The 23,068-nt window shown below is 42.3% G+C and overlaps 1 protein-coding gene across 2 annotated transcripts in view; it reads right to left on the reverse strand.

Moving 5' to 3' along the window:
- Positions 1 to 1,343: 1,343 nt before the first annotated feature.
- Positions 1,344 to 23,068, reverse strand: part of LOC124288668 — a 36,109-nt gene continuing 14,384 nt past the window's right edge. Inside the window, exons 3-14 of one of the 2 annotated variants that reach the window (XR_006901506.1) lie at positions 21,727 to 21,832; positions 20,183 to 20,349; positions 13,745 to 13,796; positions 13,209 to 13,293; positions 12,658 to 12,726; positions 12,344 to 12,403; positions 10,610 to 10,657; positions 9,950 to 10,069; positions 8,564 to 8,665; positions 7,980 to 8,074; positions 5,190 to 5,914; positions 1,344 to 5,131 (exon numbers count right to left, since the gene is read on the reverse strand). Coding sequence is in view for 1 of the 2 variants with exons in the window: in XM_046725235.1 (XP_046581191.1) it covers positions 5,707 to 5,914; positions 7,980 to 8,074; positions 8,564 to 8,665; positions 9,950 to 10,069; positions 10,610 to 10,657; positions 12,344 to 12,403; positions 12,658 to 12,726; positions 13,209 to 13,293; positions 13,745 to 13,796; positions 20,183 to 20,349; positions 21,727 to 21,832 (1,112 nt within the window). In the remaining variant the exon portion in view is untranslated. Of the gene's footprint in view, positions 5,132 to 5,157; positions 5,915 to 7,979; positions 8,075 to 8,563; positions 8,666 to 9,949; positions 10,070 to 10,609; positions 10,658 to 12,343; positions 12,404 to 12,657; positions 12,727 to 13,208; positions 13,294 to 13,744; positions 13,797 to 20,182; positions 20,350 to 21,726; positions 21,833 to 23,068 lie in introns of those variants that run through there. The other variant, XM_046725235.1, reaches the window with a different exon arrangement.

Here is a 23,068-nt window from a genome sequence, read left to right on the forward strand (position 1 = left end):
GAAATTCCTGACAACAGTTTCCGTCTTTTACATTTGAAACCCCTGACAAGTTTCTGTGTAGTTGCTGTCTTTTACATTTGAATCTCCTGACAACAGTTCCTGTGCAGTTGCTGTCTTTTACATTTGAAAGCCCTGACAACTGTTCCTGTGTAGTTGATGTCTTTTACATTTGAATCTCCTGACAACAGTTCCTGTCTTATACATTTGAAAGCCCTGACAACAGTTTGTGTAGTTGATGTCTTTTACATTTGAATCTCCTGACAGTTCCTGTGCAGTTGCTGTCTTTTACATTTGAAAGCCCTGACAAGTTTCTGTGTAGTTGCTGTCTTTTACATTTGAAATTCCTGACAACAGTTTCCGTCTTTTACATTTGAAACCCCTGACAAGTTTCTGTGTAGTTGATGTCTTTTACATTTGAATCTCCTGACAACAGTTCCTGTTGATGTTCTTTTTGAAAGCATTTCACATTTGAAAGCCCTGACAAGTTTCTGTGTAGTTGATGTCTTTTACATTTGAATCTCCTGACAACAGTTCCTGTCTTTCACATTTGAAAGCCCTGACAACAGTTCCTGTGCAGTTGCTGTCTTTTACATTTGAAAGCCCTGACAACAGTTCCTGTGTAGTTGATGTCTTTTACATTTGAAACCCTGACAACAGTTCCTGTGTAGTTGATGTCTTTTAAATTTGAAACCTCTGACATTTGTCTTTTACATTTGACTTTCCTGACAACAGTTCCTGTCTTTCACATTTGAAAGCCCTGACAACAGTTCCTGTGCAGTTGCTGTCTTTTACATTTGAAACCCCTGACAACAGTTCCTGTGTAGTTGATGTCTTTTACATTTGAAACCTCTGACAACAGTTCCTGTGTAGTTGCTGTCTTTTATATTTGAAACTCGTAAGATTCAGCTGAACTGCAGGGCAGGGTTATTAGATTCAGATTTCTTAAAAAAACAGTAACAAAAACCCAGCTGACATACATGTAGTTGTGAGATATATATTCATTGGGCTGGCATAGTTTGGTAGTCTCATGTTTGGTTGGTAGCTACTGAATTGTCCAGTAATCTATCTGAACATGTTAGTTTGATTTGGACCGATTCAAATAAATCAGATAAAAAAATCTGTTTTTGTTCTATAAATACCCTTCATCATATGAGCATCTTTGTATCTGTTACTAAGAACACCCTTGTCATTCACATTTATGTTCCTCCAATTGGATGCACGTTGTGATTCCATGTTCTGAAATATTGCAGAAAACATCTTGGGGCTCATGCATTACAATGTACTATCTGAGCAAATGCCAGGATCTGTCAAATCTTGTTAGAAAACACAACAAAACCCCCAAAGCCAAATATCCAATGTATTTATTCATATATATTTCTCAATCACAGTATTATACATCATTGTTGCATTAGATTAGTAAACAATAGTTTATTATATCCAACTCCTAATTATGTAAGCAAAATGATGAATAATCTTTGGAGTCCACTTTAGACCCAACAGACATGATGAGAGCAGCAGCACTTGTACATAAATGCAACACTCAAATTTCTGTTTGCTTCAAATCCACAATCCTTTAAGTTCAGAAACACAACAAAATCCATGAAAAAATTCTCAAATGCAACTGAAAACTACATGTTGGCACACTGGATAAGTCAAAATATTATACTGACAACGATGGCTTGTTTCGAAAAAAAAAGGAGGAAAAACAAACAAACAAAAAACTATGAATTATTGTTTGATTATTCAGGGTTAAAAGGTTAGAAGTGTAATTTTTTTGGTAAAAAAACCCACAAAAACATTTGGACTAAAAAATATTTCTGATCATGGAAGGTAATGTACTGTACTAAGTTATAATGTAGACCAAGAAGCTGCAGACTATCACAACCCTACAGCCGCCACATTTTCTCACCCAATAGCATGACGTGGCCAGTCTTGTAACATTTCCACATAACAACTGTTGGAATCTTAAATGCAACGCCATTCAAGGAATGAAACAATTCCAGACTGCTAAAACAGTGTTACAAGGTAACTCCTCTCACAATGACACAATAAATAACCAACCATTCACCAATAAAGTGGAATAAATCGTAACCATGTGACTACAAGATGAAGTAATGTCAGTGTAACAGTCACTCAGTGAACACTAACATAATATTGGGTTGATATATGTCAGAGTATGATGCGTACATAAATGAAAGACATCTACCAAATGAAAGAAAATGGTGAACAGAAAGGAGACGATTGTGACAAAGCACATCGGAGAGTAACAAATATCATAATTATTCTCATTTACAAAGAAAATTCACTTTTTCATTATGCATTCTGCCTATTGACCATACTCGGTGAAATTAGCAATCAGATACTTTTAATTTTTCAGATGATTCAGGCCTTGAAAAAAATGCTTATCATCAACAAATCCAGAATCCTATTTCCAATAACCTGCACCGGACTTCTTTATTAGAAGGCAGAAAACTATTTCAAACATGTCAGCAAACATGGCATGATACTTAAGGCAAGGAAAGACAGGTCTTCTAATGAAATCTAAACCATCTTAATTCTTACACAAAATGATGTGAAACAGAATCATTCAAACAACATGTTGTAAACAAATGGCACGATGAGAAGCATTTTAAAATTTTCATTATCTTACTCAACACTTAGCAAGACACGTAACCAAGCATCATCTCACCCGTCACACATATACCCCCACCTACTGCAGTAGTAAGAAGCTGCTGGACTATTGGTAGTGATGACCCTTCTCAGTGACAAGGGGCATTGAATGACTGACAAGAGAACTGACAAGGCTCCACCCTATTGCAGTGCTAATTGCATAGAATAAGGGAGGTTCCCACTGTGCTCAATAAGCTGCCTGAAAGGAAATCACAAACAGACAGAAATATATCCCTGAATAAACTCAAAAGCATATCAACCTCCCAAAAGTAGGAAATTTATTTTTATTGGTAAAGACACATACCCAATCAAATTATTCCAAAATACAATCTAATAAAACATTCATTGGGTTAATCCCAATACTCTTGAATCACAATTCATTTACTGAATGATAAATCTGAGAATTTGAAACAATTATTGTCCTAAAATTAATGTTACTGCAGACGGTTTGTCCAATAGGAAAATTTATTTAATAATTTCAAAGATGACTGCATGATAGGCCATTATTCTTCCAAACTGTTGTGAAACCAACATGTTGATAGCTGTTAAACCAGGAGACGACAAAAAACGTGTACATCAGTTATTATGCTACAATATCACAATCTATTCATGATGAATACTGAAAATAATGAAATGGAAGTGATAGACAGATATAGATCAAACCTGTACATGAACAGACATTGGGGACAAAAAAAAGAAAAAGGCGGGGTTCGGGGTTGAACAGTATCACGGCTGAAATTTGAATATTAGAGAAGCATAGTTGTCAAACTTTCAGTTCTAGGTCTCAATTGTGAATACCAACCACAATAATTAGACATAATAAGTTATTGCCCATAGTCAGTTCAAGATGAACATCACATAAAGCTATAAACCTTCATTCAAAGCCATTTTCAATGCATAAACAATGATAATTAACATACTTTTTCAAAGGTTAGGATATCCTTAAGTGATTTCACAGTGACTGAACTTGGTGATGTGCTATATGTTACATGATACAGCAAAAAGTCCCACACAGAATCTATTTAGACAGTGACAATAATTATACAAAAATAAACTCCTAAATATACAATATGCTGGCCAAATGGATGGACACAGACCAAGGTTGTACACTTGCCATCTCACACATGCATCCTTTAACTGAACAAAAACTGTTGACAATGTGCCATGCTTACGTTACAAAGCTGCTGACAAGCAAGATGGTGCAACTCAGATGTCATCTTCATCCTGATCATCATGAGTTGGGTCAAATAAATTAAGTAACAATAAGATGACACAATAAGGCATATCTGAATGTCAATCTACCTGACTATTTATCACTAACACTTCCATGTGTGCTTATATTTACCGTAAGTACAAACATTCTGATTCAAGGGCTAGGAAGTGCCCCACACTCAAGTCCAATAACATACACTTTCTACGGTTCACTTCAAAACTGAAAATAATGCCATGCAAGCAATACTTTGCTTGTATGACGATGTAGCTACAAGTGAAGCTACTTTCTTATTGCAAACAAATGTACCACCTATCTCCCACCAGCAACAATGACAATTTCAAACACTTTCAAGTGAAAATATTCTAAAGATTCCAAAAGTTGAGCGGACCGAGAAGACTTGTGCATGTTTTGTCCAAAGACATTGTTACCATGGTAACAAAGCCACAGACTCAGAGGAAGATGTCAGCCAGAGTTTCATGAGAATTACATCCATGTTAGGGGCTCCACTGACAAGTTCACAGGCCCTGGACAAGGAAAGTGACTGGTTCTCATGAAATTGGCCAGTTGCTATGTACAAGTATAGGTCATCACACAGCGACAAAAATAGAGCTATATGTTCACTCTCATACAGTATAACATTCACACAACACACCCTTCTTGACAGACATGCACAGTATCAGCTGACAGCTTCTCCCACATCTCTATGCATGATACTGTACATTAATGCATACATTAGTATAGCTAGGTTGGCATGGAAACAGGAGGACCCAGTAAAGATTAATATACACACAAGTATCTCAAGTGATAGTACCAGTAAATTCCATCTCTGTGTTCTAATTGATCTGTCTGGATGGATTGATAAGGCAGTAATGTTGGAGAGGATGAGCTGTTAGATTAGGGCCTGAGAAAAGCAATACTTAGTGCAAATGGGACAGTGTTCAGGGTAACGGACGAATAAATTTCCAGGAAGCTTTGTTACCAAGGATACAGAGAGGAACTGCCAGGATTGAGCAGAGACCACTGGTTTCCCACACCAGAAGACTTTAGCGAGGGATTCCTGACATCTAACACATAGTTATCAATTCCTCGCAGACCATGTCATGCCAAAAGATGAAGAATATCAAAACAACAAGGAGGAGGAGGTTAAGGGTTTCCACAGTTGATTTCTGACAAGCGAAAATGCTAAAAGACCAATTCATTTCAGAGGAAGATACTCCACAGCCCACTGAATTACTCTGACCCTAGGACCTATCTTCACCAGTGCAGGGAGACACCACAGCCCACTGAATTACTCTGACCCTAGGACCCATCTTCACCAGTGCAGGGAGACACCACAGCCCACTGACAGAACTGGGAACAACTTAAGTGACCAATGCATAGATTCACCTGTGTTCATAGACTTGCTTGGCAACTAAGAATGCACCGATGTACAGGCGTAACAACTGAGAAAATTGAGTGTGTCCAATGCAGGGATGCAGTAGAATTTTATTGACACCATCACGCATGCCCAAAGCTATCTTCCACAAAATAATTCTAGCATAAAACTCTTGTATCACCAGTGCTTAGCTAAGACAACACTGTCTTTTGTGGAATTGGAGCTTAATCAAATTGCTAAATAGTAAATGTATCCTTCTCTTACCCAGATGAGCCCTGACTTTCAACTGAGGACATTCAACTGAGACAAGCCTCTCCACCACATCATCTGCTAAGAATGACAGAGTCAGAGACCAACACTCAGTGTCCCACAGAACATGTGTCGCCCACTGGCAAACTGAACACCGATTTCCACAACTATAGCATTGGTGTCAAGACCAGACATAACTTTAGTGACGTTTCTTCTTCCTCCGCGCTCGTTTTCCCCCTGCAGCTGACGTCGATGATGACCCTGCTCCCCATGCCGATGACGTCTGAGGCTGCTGACTTGACTGTTGTTGCTGTTGTTGTTGCTGTTGTTGCCATGGTGAGGAACCATCAGGAGACATAGACGCCTTGTGAAACAAGTGGTTGATGAAATCCTCCAAATCATGCTCTCTGCATATATAAGGGAAATGAAATGACAATCAAAAAACATTTTGACTTGGTTTGTTTATTATTAAACACTGCACTGTGTAGTAATCCAGCCATACGACAGCGAAGTGCAAATAATCGAGTCTGGACCAGACAATCCAGTGATTGACATCATGAGCATTGATCAACGCTATCTGGATACATGCATCAACCTAGTATTAAAGCCTGACCACAAGGTCCTGTTCATCACCTCATACAAGTATGGGTTGCTGGAGACGAATTCTAACCCGTATCTTCACAGGTTTTTGATTCAGTACAAGAAAGACAAAGAGAAACAGAATATGTATGAAATTTTGCTTTAGCAATGATAGCTGACACTGACACATTCTCATTCACCTGTACCAAACTATAACATTTCCTTGGTGATTATCACAAATCCTTCCACCCACATAGGACTGTAGCTACCCTGTAGACCTACCCAGTCTTGCCATGGTACTGACTTCATAATCTTCCACCCACACAGGACTGTAGCTACCCTGAAGACCTACCCAGTCTTGCCATGGTACTGGCTTCACAACCTTCCACCCACACAGGACTGTAGCTACCCTGTAGACCTACCCAGTCTTACCATGGTACTGACTTCACAACCTCCCACCCACACAGGACTGTAGCTACCCTGTAGACCTACCCAGTCTTACCATGGTACTGACTTCACAACCTCCCACCCACACAGGACTGCAGCTACCCTGTAGACCTACCCAGTCTTGCCATGGTACTGACTTCACAACCTCCCACCCACACAGGACTGTAGCTACCCTGTAGACCTACCCAGTCTTGCCATGGTACAGACTTCACAACCTCCCATCCACACAGGACTGTAACTACCCTGTAGACCTTACCCAGTCTTACCATGGTACGGACTTCACAATCTTCCAACCACACAGGACTGTAACTACCCTGTAGACCTACCCAGTATTGCCATGGTACTGACTTCACAATCTTCCACCCACATAGGACCGTAGCTACCCTGTAGACCTACCAAGCCTTGCCATGGTACTGACTTCACAACCTCCCACCCACATAGGACTGTAGCTACCCTGAAGACCTACCCAGTGTTGCCATGGTACAGACTTCACAACCTCCCACCCACACAGGACTGTAGCTACCCTGTAGACCTACCCAGTCTTACCATGGTACTGACTTCACAACCTCCCACCCACATAGGACTGTAGCTACCCTGAAGACCTACCCAGTCTTGCCATGGTACTGACTTCACACCCTCCCACCCACATAGGACTGTAGCTACCCTGAAGACCTACCCAGTCTTACCATGGTACTGACTTCACAACCTCCCACCCACACAGGACTGAAGCTACCCTGTAGACCTACCCAGTCTTACCATGGTACTGACTTCACAACCTCCCACCCACACAGGACTGTAGCTACCCTGTAGACCTACCCAGTCTTGCCATGGTACTGACTTCACAACCTCCCACCCACATAGGACTGTAGCTACCCTGTAGACCTACCCAGTCTTGCCATGGTACTGACATCACAACCTTCCACCCACACAGGACTGTAGCTACCCTGTAGACCTACCCAGTCTTGCCATGGTACTGACATCACAACCTTCCACCCACACAGGACTGTAGCTACCCTGTAGACCTACCCAGTCTTGCCATGGTACAGACTTCACAACCTCCCACCCACATAGGACTGTAGCTACCCTGTAGACCTACCCAGTCTTACCATGGTACTGACTTCACAACCTCCCACCCACACAGGACTGTAGCTACCCTGAAGACCTACCCAGTCTTGCCATGGTACTGACTTCACAACCTCCCACCCACATAGGACTGTAACTACCCTGTAGACCTACCCAGTCTTGCCATGGTACTGACTTCACAACCTCCCACCCACACAGGACTGTAGCTACCCTGTAGACCTACCCAGTCTTGCCATGGTACTGACCTCAAAACTTTCCACCCACACAGGACTGTAGCTACCCTGTAGACCCACCCAGTCTTGCCATGGTACTGACTTCACAACCTTCCACCCACACAGGACTGTAGCTACCCTGTAGACCTACCCTGACTTCCCATGGCGATGACCTCGGTTTCCATCTGTAGCTATCCTGTAGAAAACGTGGTGAGAGTTGGCCTGCATCTGCTTGAAAAACTCCTTCTGCAATACGAAGGACATGCATCAAGATGATTCTCTTGTGTTTATTCAGCACGAACATACCATTACCAAACCACTGCCCAGAACCTCCTAAGCTCTTACCCATACCAACCTCAAAGTATATTCTCAGGGCTTGAAACTAACATCTGCTTCTACCTGGTGTACGGCCTTGGCAGTCACTCAGTAAGGGTTAAGGAAGGCAAAAATATTTATTACAGAATATTAGGAAATACACAACTGGGTAAAGAAGGCTTTGACCCAAAAGCATTGTAGACATTTTCTGCCAACAGATGATAACTGTAAACTGCTAAAAGGATAATCATGACATTTGAGTTAGCAGATAAACAAAGCTGGCTTTCAGAAAATTGGATCAAACTTGCAAGGACTGCCAATCGCCCAAAGGTCCTCTTTAAAACCTCTGAGATTTCTATGTGACGCAAAACCAGAGGACATTGGTCCCCAATCTGTTTCCCAGGCGAGAGTGCAACTCACATGACACGCCACCCACTCTGTTATATCATACACGTGTTGATCCATACATGCGTAGTAGTGCCACAGAAAACCTAACATCTTCTTCTCTGCCCACACATCTCCCTGCAAAATAACAAACATGTAACACTTTTGTTTCAACCAGACATCATTTCCCCCCACAGTTTCAGCCAAACAGCTGAAAAACACTAGTAACATGAACCATTCCATTGTCACGACACATCTCAGAGTGATTGTTTCACTATATGTATGATCTCTGTTCCCATCACATCAGATCCGGGTTAGAATTGATCTTCAGTAACCCATGCTTGTAGTAGGAGGCTGAGTGCGGCGTAAAACTAAACTCACTCAGTCACCCAGTCACATCTCGACTGCATTGGTCCTGATCAGCATTGAATTAATTTAATTAAAATAACAGTTTTCCCATAATTGCCCTTGAGTATTCTTTTCATGAATACTTGCTTTTTCATTCTCTCTTCATGACATACAATATCAGGCTTGAAGTAAATGAGCGAGTTCAGTTTTAAGCCACACTCAGTAATATTCCAGCTATATGGTGGCAATCTGTATATAATCGATTCTGGACCAGACAGTCCAGTGATCAACAGCATGAGCATCATTCTACGCAATTGGGATACAATGACATGGGTCAACCAAGTCAGTTAGCCTGACCACCCGATCCCATTAATCACCTCTTACGACAAGCATGGGTTAATGAAGATCAATTCTAAAACGGTCAGCTATTTAACAGATATTGATTACAGAATAAGAGAAATTGAAAATGGTTTCACACCCTTGGGAACACCTGAAATGGGCTTTCCACATTACCCCTGCTGAAAATCGAACCCAGGCTAGCTATACTCAAAACGTTCGTAGCCCTACGAACTCCTTAAGCCTATTCTGAGCAGGTCAGGAATGTTTACCTCTTGTTGTATACAGCAGGGGTTCAATTTTTTTGTTAAAAACCCACTTGCCACAGGGCAAGTGACTTTAAGAAAGTAACTTGTCCTGACTAATTTTCCACTTGCCCTGATTTTATGACATAATTATGATGATGTAATTATGAAAGAAGAAATCAACATGGTATTTGATGTTAATGTTTACTGGACTATTTATTGAAAAGTGATAAATAGCCAAGAAATATAACTCTACTTTATTATCATTGCGAAATTTAATAGCTACATTTTGAGCAGATATGAAATTAAATCAAAGTTTATTTGCAGTTTGAAACCATAAGTGGAAATTATCTAGTAGCCCACGGACAAATAAGATACCATTATTTGATTGCCCGAAATGAAAACTGACTTGTCCCGGGCGTCGGGCGATGGGATTTTTGAACCCCTGTACAGACATGTATAAACATTTACACACAAAACCTAGATTTCTCACCTCTTTGGCAGAATGAAAGTTGTTACATCTATCACAGAATCGAACGCTGTACCATGGTCGATCAACTGGAATACGCTTATGTTTGCCCCCACAGTTATCACACCTCATCATGTTGGCAGCCTGGAACAGTCACACCACAAGGTAGGAGTTTGGCCATGTTAACAAGATACATGAACTTATTTGGTACATTTTCTTTTTACTTGATCTGCAAAATGTGGAAATCTTACAGGAAAGCAGCAAGAAAGACCTCAGAAGTAACCATAGCTCGAGTTGGTTGTTTGACACAATATTCAAGCTATATGACTGCAACAAGTGATTTTAAACATTAGAAATTAGAACATGAGAATTTTTTTGACCCAAACTAATCCTCTTTGGGGACTGAACAACCACACAGTGTAAACTTCAACATTGTTCACAGACAGTGGTTAAATTTTGGACGAGGACACTCATCTCATAATGGTCCACAAATTAAGAATTTACTGAAATGGTCCACAGACAATTTTGGGGAAGAAGACCCCACCATTTTGTCCACCACAGACTGCTTGTGTAACTCCTCTTTCCCAGCAGTACCAGGACACACATCACACTCCCTGCTGTCAAACACTTCCCGGATAACTCAGTCTGAAGTGCACACGCTCATGTCAACTTTTCACATCTTACCTCTTGTATCTTTTCATGAAGTTTTGTCAGAAGATCGTTGAATTCTCTCTGAAATATAATTGAAATTGCCACAAACTACATGGGTTTCTCCCAATGTGCCTTCACACATGTACAAATATTTTCATAAATAACAGACTGTTGCTTGCAAAAATGATTCATTGTATCACTGAAGTTATTGAAATGCGTGTCTTATTTCACCAGAAACACAAATATCGCTGTGACAATGTTATTTTAAATCCTTTTACATCTTTAAAAGCATGATTGAGCGTCTTGGCAAGGCTCACCAAAATTACTACTTCTTGTAACTGAATGCCAAGTAATATGAAGTTTATATATGCATCAAATGTTTATTCTTTGTAAGAGTACGACACTTATACGACTTAAATCTTGAATCAAACTTCAATGCATTACTAATGCAAATGCAGATATACAATGAAAACTATGGCCAGATGGAATTGATTATTTACAGACTGCTGCCATTTAGCGTACTCCAGTATTGATTTGTTGACAAGCTTTTTCTGGGTTTATGATAATATCTGCACGCTGAGAAACAAAATTAGAGCTTGTTATAAGTGTGTATTATCCACGCACTGGGAGTCAAAAACTACATTCTAAAATACCCTATGAATTTTGAATCTGTTCGATATTAAACCTAATACATGTACTTTGTGGTATTTTTATAATCACAATTAATATATTCAATGTTTTTATAGTGACTGTACAATAGTAAAAAAGAATTAATAATAATTCACTGGATATTGAAACAAATTGGCAAAGTGAACATAAAAACATATTCACATCTGTTTCTGAAGCAAATACATCTGGTGAGCTGATTGTTTAGCATGAATGTATTATTTGTGCTCCTGATAGTATATATTGACTGACTGACTGAGTTTAGTTTTACAGCTCTTTTATAAATATTTCAGCAATATCACGACGGGGAACCCCAGAAATGGGCTTCACACATTGTACCCATGTGGGGAATCAAACCCGGGTCTTCGGCCTGACGAGCGTATGCTTTGACCACTAGGCTACCCCACAACCCCTGATAGTATATACTGTACATACAGCATACACTGGATAACATTAAGTACGGTTCTGTGAATGTACAAGTGTTTGAAAGCTTGGTCTGCCTGAAGAGTTACCATAGTGACTAATAACAAACTGCTAGGATGTATGGATAAAGTTACCAGCATCAATGAAAATTTTATGCCCTTTTCAATGCTGAGAAAAATAAACAAAAATCAAACAAATCTGACCAAATGAGTGCACCATTTTTTCAAAAGCTATTGCCCGAGACCCAATTCTTTTTATTTTTTAAGTCTTATATACCTGGTACAAGGTAGAAATATATATGAAATCTACAAAGTATTACAGTGTTTTACAGTTTTTGCTGGTCCATGCTTATAATCACCAGTTTGAGCATTGTTCTCAGTGTGAGTGAGAGTGAGTGAGTGAGTGTGACTTCACACAGTGTGCCCATGTGGGGAATCGAACCAGGGTCTTCGGCGTGACGAGCGAAGGCTTTAACCACTAGGCTACCCCACCGCCCCATTCTCAGTGTGAAGGCTCTGTGAAGTTTGTTTTGTCATGCCAAAGGGTTTCACAACCAATAAAACATGATACCTCCTTGACACATGAGAAATCAAGTGTGAAATGACATCCCAAACTGAAGGCACTCAGCCACATATCAGTGAGTTGCTTGTTGATAGCTCCAGCAGGAGATCCACCTACCATTGCAGCCTCAGCCTCGTGAGCCTCCTGCATCTGAGCATCATAGACCTTCCTCTTGGCCTGCAAGAACAAATACAACATCAACATGCTGCTTCAAGGAAGGAGCTGTGCCAGGCAGTCCAATTCTTAAACAGAGTGGATACATCTAAAAAATTTGACAAGCTTGTCATTAGCTTCAACATTTATGGTCTGTTTCTATATATCTGTTACTTCGTTAAATTTGAATGACCTTAACAATGGACACCAATGAAATCAGTCACAAATCAGGCCCAATAGAGTGAATAAATGCATATGGTGCACTGTAAACAACTCACTGGTTCTCGTATCATCTCAAAGGCATGACCTAATATCTTGAAGGCTTCTTCAGCACCAGGTTCCTGATTCTGCAACACCATTATTCCATGACTAGAGTACATGACAAATATAACTATGATATCACTAACTAACATGTTATGGGTAATCTAATCATCTGTTATATGATGCCATCACACAGTCTACTGGAAAAGATATAAGGTAATTTATCTATTTAACACCAGAATAAACAATGATTGCCAAATCAAAAGCCTTTTTTGCAAGTTCAAGGCATTTTAAAACAGACAGTGAGTGAGTATGGTTCTATGCCGTTTTTAGCAATATTCCAGCAATATCATGGCGGGGGACACCAGAAATGGGCTTCACACATTGTACCCATAAGGGGAATCGAACCAGGGTCTTCGGCTTGACGAGCTAACGTTTTAAGTACCCCATCATCCTAAAAAGGCAGACTGAAATGGCTTCAAGGCTGGACTGCCAAAGTCTTGGACTTTTAAACTTGTCTTCATATTATTTTGGTATTGACTCGCCCAATGTTAACTAGAGTGCTGACCTTATCTGGGTGGACTAGCACGGCCTGGCGGCGGTAATACTTTTTGATATCTTCATCACTGCTATCAGAGCGTAATCCTAAAATACTGAAAACAGAAGGAGGACAGATTAACAAACAGGAAATGCACTTGGATCTGTCTTTAGAATAGTAACAGCTTTCTTGCGAAAGTACATGAAACATAGTTGAAATGACTCCCAGTACAAGTGACACATACTGAGACTACACTGAAACAGTGGTGCCTGCCTTTTATTTTTGTGTCTATGAAGCTAAGAGCGAGTCAGCTATGGTTTTATGCAGCTATCAGCAATAGTCCAGCAACTTCAAGGCAGGAAACACCAGAAATGGGCTTCACACATTGTACCCATGAGGGGAATCTAACCAGGGTCTTCAGCTTGACAAGCAAACGCTTAAACCACTAGGCCACCCTACAGCCCCTATAAAGCTGAGAAAACCAGCAAGCCAGGAAATATAATATCATGTAAACAATCCAGCCTGCTGGTCGCCACATGCTTCCCACCTTGTCAAGGGCTCCTTACCTATAAGGGTCTTTTCCTCTACAAGCAAGAAGTCGTCTCATGGCTTCCTCTCCTAGAACAGAACAACACATGGCTAAAACATTCCATTCCACAATTGGGGATGACAAGACTTTATGGATGATCAACTTCTTTATTTTGACAATGGTGACGTTTCGATATAGATTCTTATACCGTTTTCAAGCATGTGTCTCTGTATAACTTCATGCTTGAAAACGGTATAAGAATCTATACCGAAATGTCTTGTCATCCCTATACCACCAACTTCTAGAATGCCACTCAAACAAATCATTCCACAATTACAATGATATCTGTAGGAACATATTTTAGTAATCAATTCATAAATAAGCAGTAAGCCATGGCTCTCATTTCAGTTACCTCCCTTTCATATGCTGGCTAATGTTCTAATGCATATCACTATTTCTTGGTGTAGATACTTAAATATTTTCCCTGTGTAAAAAATTCGAACAAACCTGTAGAGGTTTCTGTTTCTTTGAAGAAAGTCCTCCTTGGGGTACATATAAGCATCAAAATGTCCATTTTACAATCCTACGACAGTTGTAACAATATTTTAATAATAAATATTTACAAAACAACCGCACACGCGGTTCAGCTAATCGGTACGGATGAACGCGCTCGGACGGCTCTAAATAGTCGCTGAGCAGATCTCCACAATGGGCAGTGCCACAGCATACGCCTTTGGTGTGGTCACTGCCCTAACCGAATGAGTTTACAACCCATCTGGAGAATTAAACCCATGGGAATATAGCCCAAACAATGGCAGAGACAAGACACCTTGAGATGGTTTGCTTGTTCGCCGAAATGCCAGCCGTACCACTGCCATAACACTAGAACAGCTGAACATGTGATACATTTGACCATTTTCTAAATGGCATTATGTAACCATAGCAGAACAGTTGTTTATCCTTTACGGATAGACACAGTTCTTGTGATATAAACCTTAAGATTCATATGGACATCTAAGACGTCGTAGAGAGGTACCGGACAAAGGAGGCTGAGTAAAAGCCGGAGAGCGATAGGCGCCGTTACGTGAAAGGAGCCTGCGAACCTAGGGCTACAAGAGTCTGGCAAATTAATGCTGACCCTATCCCTGTGAAAGACGGTCAGCTCAGGATCCGCTGATATTGCATGAATGTCGCCGACCCATCTGCCAGACAATACCGTCACAAGGAAAGCTGCCTTCCAACTTAACAGCTGGAGAGAGAGCCGACAAATCAAAAAAGAAAAGACCGGACATCTAATCAAGAACGATTGACAAGTCCCACGGGGGACTAATCCGCCGGAGAGCTGCACAATGTGTGTGTGTGTGGTGTGTGTGTGCCCCGAGAGTACACTATCGGCAGGTGTGTGAAAAGCAGAAATAGCCGTGGAGTATACTCTGACTAAATCTGTAGGAAAAGGGATCGAGAATCGTACTGCCGACACATCAGTGCGCACAACACTGCCCCCACACTGAACATTTGTCGAATCCCTCCGCGAAGCCAGAAATTGTCTGCAACTAGTGCAAGAATTATGTTCGCTTGGAGGCGATTCCGGACAGTGGCCAAGGATCCTGGGATTCAGTTGGGGCGCTCCGCTTGGGATAGCAGATTTGGTTGAATGGGTAATGGAACAAGAGGCTGAGTCAGCAACATGATTATTACCGTAAACTGGCTTTGCGCTGACCAAAGATGTACAAGCAGTACAAGTAGTCGAGCTGCGAGAGAACCCTGGGAATCAGGTGTATCGGTGGAAACACCCACAGAACCCTGTCCATCCAATTGAGCTTCAGATCCGGAATCCGGGAGCAAAGACCGGTATTTGGTTTGTCACCCCAGAGGCAAACAGATCCACCCGTAACAACCCGTACAACCGGGAGGCAAACCTGAATATTCCCTGATCGAGCATCCACTCGTGAAAGGCTAGTACACCCTGTGAGAGTGCATCTGCACTAACGTTGTCTACCCCTGGGAGATACAGTGAGTTTGTTTTTACGCCACTTTAAGCAATGTACCAGTAACATCACAGCGGGGGACACCAGAAATGGGTTTCACACATGGTACCCATGTTGGGAATTGAGCCTGGGTCTTCAGCCTGACGAGCGGACGCTGTAACCACTAGGCTATCCCACGGCCCCTAGGAGAGCATATGGCGAACTGGACTCACCAGAGCAGAAACTGCCATGCCTCCTGCAGGAGAGACAGCATACAGCCCTGCTTGGGCCATTGCCGTCTGTTGTCTATGTATTGACGAACCACACGGCTTCAAACCTGGTCCACAAAGTGTTTGAATACCAGCCTGACTGCTCTCAATTTCAGCACATTTATGTGCAGGCTCTCCTTGTTCTCTGACCAAAGGCCTAAGACAGTCAGGTCGCCAAGAACCCCGCCTAGCTTGTGAGGGAGGCATCCGTTTGACTCATGATCGATGGCGTCGGGTTTCCCCTGGGTAGATTCCCGGCGTCTGTCCTCTTCGAGTGAGGAACCAACCACTCTGAATGTGGAAAACGCTCTCGCAGCTCTCCGAGTGAGACCACAGCTGTGCTACTGTCTGCTGCAAAGGTCGCATCCTCGGACGCGCACGCCAGATAATGACAACTGTTGCCATGTTGCCTAGCAACTGGAGCCATGTCCGTGTCAATGCCACAGGGGAACTCGGGAGATTGCAAAGCAACCCTTCTGAACCCTGGTAAGGCGGTTGGAGACGGGGATACCATGCTACGCCGTGTCCTGAATCTCTCTACCCAGAAAAACCAGTCTGTGTAGACACCAGTTCTGATTTCTTGAGATTGATAATCCAATCCGATCCCACTTGGTGAGAGCACTCATCATGGAAAGGATTGCGTGGCAAGCGCTGAGTAGCCAGTTGTCTAGATACAGTGACAACACTTGCCCTGTGCCCTTGGTGATGCCGAATGGGAGCACACAAACCTGATAACACTTCCCGTCCAAGGAAAAAACCAAAGGTATTTCCTGAACTCGGGGAGCATCGGGTTATGAAAGAACACGTCCTTGAGGTCGATTGAGCCTCTACAGATGAGATCACTGATCTTAATGTCTCCATCTTGAAAGACGGAACCTTAGTATAGGTTTGAACTCTCCATCCTTCTTGGTACCCAGGAAATAGGTGGAGTAAAACCCCGCATTTTCCTGCCCCATAGGGACACCTGGATGGTTGCCTCATCCAGCAACGACTGGAATTCAGCACAGAGTGTAACAGAACCCAGGGATTTGCTGTGACTTTCTCCCACTCCCTTGAAATGTGGAAAGCTGACCACCAACAAGGACGCCGGGCAGAAGGCAGTGGATCCCAACGGTAAGCAGTGTGTGGACTGCTTGCACTGGGTCCCCTGCAGGACGGCTCGAGAATTGGAGGATTGCACCAACAAGGGTGTCGAGTCCTTGAAGGTGCCTACTGCCTCCGCGGCCTCCCGTACAAATGCCAATGCCCTTGAAACAACTGGGTAGAACCCATCCGGTAGTGCAGTCACATAAGCGCCTGTTGCGTAGCCAGCTAAAACTGAGCAACAGGCAGTCAGAGTCGGCACTTGCTATCTGGCTAAAACATGAACCTGATAGCATCATGCGCCAGATGTGAGTGGACATCCGCCAGTTGCCACACAGGTGTGGCGTATGACGTGTCATCCGGTGGGCAGTGACATGGGTGCCTGTTGCGTAACTAGCGAAAACTGTGCAACAGGCAGCAGCCAGAGTTGGCACTCATCCTTGCCTAGCCGAAACTAGGAAGTGCCCCGCCGAACCCTTGACAGTGACCGCATAGATGCAGTCAACTACCACGGGGGGTCTTCCCCATCAGGTACCGGTGATTGAGCTCTTGGAGGTCAAATCGTGTCCAAATACTTAAGAGGAGAAGGATAACGATCTCACCCAAGCTAAAGTAAGACGTGGAGTCACTTTACCAGCAGCAAACGCTTCACCATGAAGACGGAACTCCGGGGGATTGTGGCCGACAACCTGAGGCAGACGAACCAAGCAGGAACCCAGACTGCATATGGGGCACCTCGGTGCCCCCGAGCCGAGCAGCGCTAGGGTGCCTGTCGGTTGGGGCACCAGGCGAACTCAAGGTCGAGACCCGAGTTGCCGGCGCCGGGCCTGAACCAGAGGCCAGGCCAACATGAGGTACCCCAGACCCCGAGCAGCTCTAGGGCTCCAAGGTGTCCCCGAGCCGAGCAGCGCTAGGGCGCCTGTCAGTCGGGGCACCAGGCGAACTCAGGTCGAGACCCGAGTCGCCGGCGCCGGGAACCAGTGGCGGACCTGAACCAGAGGCCAGGCCACCACGAGGTCCCCCAGACAACCCTTCACCGAAGCCGAAGCTCGGATCAGGATGCCCAGGGGGAGGAGTGATCCCCAAGCCTAGGCTCGGGCGCATCCAACCCCCACAGATAAGTCCGATCCATCCCTGACGAGAGGCGGGTTGCTGAGCTCCTGGTGGAGCCCAGACATGGCACTGACTATCAAGGATTTCACCGACGACATCTGTTGCTGCAACATAGCGACAAAGTATCAAAGGTTAATACAGGTGCACTGACACTGACAGATGGAGGTGCAGGAGTGGCTGAGATCGGAGTAGACTCAACCACTCTAGCCCGCTAACTCCCTGCCTCTGTGAAGGCACAGGTGGAAAAAGCAAAACTCCTCTTTTGTTAGGAAGATTTCTTAGACGGGCTTCAACCTACACCTGCAAAAAGTTGGTCACCAATATGTATGCCTGCTTATTTGCGCCTGTTTATTTGGTGTAAAAGCGAGAACGATAGCGCACCCCTGATTGTCATGCGCTTCCGCCGCAAAGCAACTCAAACACACCAGGTGGCAGTACCAAACGTTACAAATAACGCCACAGTGTTGAAGCAGCAACAAACGTTACAAATAACGCCGCAGTGTTGAAGCAGCAACAAACGTTACAAATAACGCCGCAGTGTTGAAGCAGCAACAAACGTTACAAATAACGCCGCAGTGTTGAAGCAGCAACAAACGTTACAAATAACGCCGCAGTGTTGAAGCAGCAACAAACGTTACAAATAACGCCGCAGTGTTGAAGCAGCAACAAACGTTACAAATAACGCCGCAGTGTTGAAGCAGCAACAAACAGAACCATGCCATTTTACTAGCAGGTAGCTGTTGACAGGGTATGGATATATACACAAGCAAACAGCAAAAAAATACAGTGCTTGGGCAATATTAAATGCTAATAGCCAAAGCAATTTAACACGCTAACATGTAAAGCAGAATAAGTGCTATGCTATATAGCCTGCGTACTGTATAGAGAATGAGCAAAACAAAGGTGATACGAAACGACCCCGATTACGAACGCACTCATTGATGACTTACCGTAATTTCGCTGAAAACGACTGACTGACTGACTGAGTTTAGTTTTATGCCGCTTTTAGCAATATTCCAGCAATATCACGGCGGGGGACACCAGAAATGGGCTTAACACATTGTGCCCATGTGGGGAATCGAACCCGAGTCTTTGGCGTGACGAGCCAACGCTTTAACCACTAGGCTACCCCACAGCCCCTCGCTGAAAACGAGAATATTAGGGCAAGCCCACTATATAATATGAAAACATTATATAGAAACACCCGACCATAGAGTAAGCCTAGCACTAACAATAATAAAGGAAGGGAGAAGAAAGCCTGTGGTCAGCCATCTTGCCTGTCACATGGCAGGAAAACAGACGACCCACCAGCATAGTTACAACAGTTCATGAATGAAAATACTTATATATGAATTCCATCTAACGCCCGTGCGTAAATAAAGGAACCATACATACAGTATTTGATTCTTATCACTCATCTTCGTAGGGACAGGAAAAGATTCCTGAGAATGAACACACGCACGTCCTTCCTGAGAAAAGACAGCATGAAAAGTGAGGTACGAGGTAGATGGCGAGAGTTACCTGTTCTTGGCTGTAGGGGTCCCTGGGGGGCCCTGTAGGGGTGGTCTCACAAGACAAAAACAAGTTTTTTGTTTTGTAAATATTTATTATTAAAATATTGTTACAACTGTCGTAGGATTTTAAAATGGACATTTTAATGCTTATATGTACACCAAGGAGGACTTCTTCTGAAAAAGAATCTCAGGTTGTCTCTGTATAACTATGGCAACCATATACAATGCAACACTTGAGTAAACAAATACACGACAGTATGTTAAAGTTATCTGATCACCAGCAGTGCCAACATGCCTGAGCCTACATGTCAGTGATTCCACAGATGTCCTTGATTCAGAATTGGACTAAATGAGTACATACTGCCTTACAAAGAATACATATCTTTCAGCTAGTCACAGCAGCTAACTTAAGATAATAATCTGGATCCACATGTACGGACACACAAAAATATTCCTTTTCTATAATTATCTATTTCCAGTATTGCTGAAGACACAAAGACGCTGTAACATAAGGCACCAAGTCTATTACCTGTACTTGGCAGTGATATATTTTCTTCTAGTCCTGTCCGTCGTTTTGCTGTCTCAGTAGTGCCAGGAATTGTTCCAGGTTTAAAGTTATTTTTGAAGACTTTAGCTTTGATAAAACACCAGGCTTTACTCCAGGCTAAACTGATGAGGTGAACACTGCCTGAAGCTCTGCAACAAACAACAATCTGAAGTAAGTGAAAAGTCTGCAACACTCCAGCTATACAACATCAACTTGTCTGGGCAAGGTCAGACAAAATAGCTGGGGCAAGGTGACAAGCAATCAAACAATGTGCTCAAAGCAGAGTGTGGGAGAAGAGAGATTTATAGATGCCATCTTCTGTATTATTAAAAAAAGAAGATGTTTCAGGGGATTTTCTTACTCATTCATTTACCTCATGGAGTAAGAATTTATTCCGAAAAACACTTTTCTCATAATACAAAAGTTTACATCCACAAATGTCCCCCCTTTATGTGCATCACTTCTATATGCCATTCAAACATTAGGTCATACACTGTAACTGGTGTATTCTCATTAGGGCTGCAACAATTCGTTTGATTCATCGAAAACCAAATCTGACACCTTAGTTTTGATTTTCAATAACCATTATCACTATTTCGATTTGATATTTGAATATCTATTTAAATTATGTCCACACAGCGAGAACGTAATTTGGACTCCAAGTCAAGCAGTTTTGAATGCTGAATAAGGCAAAACGTGATTGGTTGAAGCTGGGCTAATTATCCAATGAGGATTGTTGCTAGTAGACATAGCCAAGTTTACGGTGGATTTCACGCTAAGGAAAGTTAAATGAAATCTGATGTTTTTACTTGTATGAAGAATCGAACTGAGGGTCCAATATCGAAAATCAAATCGAATCGAATCAAGGTCTGGTTGAATCATTGCAGCCCTAATTCTCATTAGCCTGTTCCTAGTTGCGCATCATCGAAATCTTCTGTCTAGGCTTCAAAACATATATTAAACTTCTAACATCCAGCAAAGTTCAAATTACTACACATTTTTGGGATGCGAAACCTAAACAAAAACTATATTACCCCAGTTCCTACTAGAACCATAAACATTCGACCACTCCTCTATCTGAATATCAACTGTACAATCCCACAGACAAGCAGGTACAGGGGGCATTCCTGATACCCTGCAGCATGCCTCACAAATATTAGACTAAAGGGGCAGGTAAGAAGCGTACTCCCCAATGACCTGAAAATGTAATTGGAATGCACACTAATCTGTTTACCGAGGTAAAAATGTCCTAGATATTCAACATATCTTTCTGAAGTAAGGCCTCTCATCACCACAAGCCTGCTTAGAACTATGAGTATGTGAGTATGATTTTACATCTCTTTTAGCAAATATTCAAGCAATATCACACAGGGTTCACACCTTTTACCTATGTGAGGAATTGAACCCAGGTGTCAAGGATGATGACTGAACACTTTAACCACTAAGCTAACCCATCGCCTCCTTCCAACTGTGGCTACAGTCACGTGATAAATGTTCGTATACAAGCTGGTAGCGTGCATACTCACAAGTACATGATGATCCCGAGTAGATAGAGAAGAAGAGTTAGCAAGATGGACACTGTTCGATGAAGGCCACTTTTACACCTCTCACCTAGGTAGCTCACCCACTCATCTGAAACAGTCAAAATTATAACATACAATGACATCAGGACACTCTCTGCCTGGCACGTTTACCTTTATCACACATGACAAGCATACAAGCACAGTGAACCTAAACAACAGCTGGCTCACCTGTATCACTGTCAGGGTCTGTTTTAACATGTTTAAGTAACTTGGTGCAATTGGCACCAGGTTCATGCTGACATGAAAACCATCGCACAACCAACAAAGCCAGGTTGCACCATAAATTTACCCATGATGGAAATAGGCTGGTCTGCTGCCAGTGTCACATAAATTAATGACACATTGCAGTAAAAATATGGGAACATGGGTACATAATCTTAAAGAACTGACAGTTTGACGATGTCAAGCCTAAGAAAGCATGACAAATTACCTGTAACACGGGGATTAGTAACATTGTATGTAAACTTCCAGGTATTTAGGCTGTTTAAAGGTCTATTATTGTGGACAAGTAAGGCTAGTTATACATAACGACTAATCTTTTAACATGCATTTGCTGCATGTAGACATAAATATAAGATAACATTATTAGTTATAGGTTGCATTGATGCATGTTTTATGTAGCTAAATTGAGCCCAAATTGATAATAAATCTTTTAATCATGTTGGTTTTTGCAGGCATTTTACAACAGTACACCAAGTTGGACAATTTTGTTTTGCAAGATATGTCGACTTTTCTACTAATGTTTACCTATATGATCAGTAGCTTTGAGCAACAATTTCATGCAAGTTGTGATATTACATGATTCTTGAGTAATATCCAACAATATGATATTCATAGAACAACTATTAATCTCAGATTTCTGAAAAGTTACTAATTCTCGCAACCATGAGGCAACTTTTCTAAAAGTGTGTGAAATAAAAATATTGACACACTCTACAACTTCTTGTTGTGCACAATTCTGTGAGAGAAATTCCAATTTTGGTACAATATTTTTTCGCAATCATAAATGTCTTATCATTTTGCTCATATCAACAGAAAACTCTATTTCCTTATATACTACCTTGCATCACATCTGAACTGTACTGATGTGAGCACATTCAGGTCAACAGGTGGAGTTACCCTGACTTCTTGTTGTGACCACTGGTGCAAAACAACTACTGCGATAGTGATAGCGTATACCAGTGTTCACGAATAGCGTCTGACCCTCTGACAAATCCGGCAGATTTGCCAACGGTCTGATAGAAGTCTACAACCCACCGGCCCCAGTGTCTGACTGTATGTTTCA

The sequence above is a fragment of the Haliotis rubra genome, unplaced genomic scaffold, assembly GCF_003918875.1.
Source record: "Haliotis rubra isolate DU_JTF1 unplaced genomic scaffold, ASM391887v1 Scf422, whole genome shotgun sequence".
Lineage (NCBI taxonomy): Eukaryota > Metazoa > Mollusca > Gastropoda > Lepetellida > Haliotidae > Haliotis > Haliotis rubra.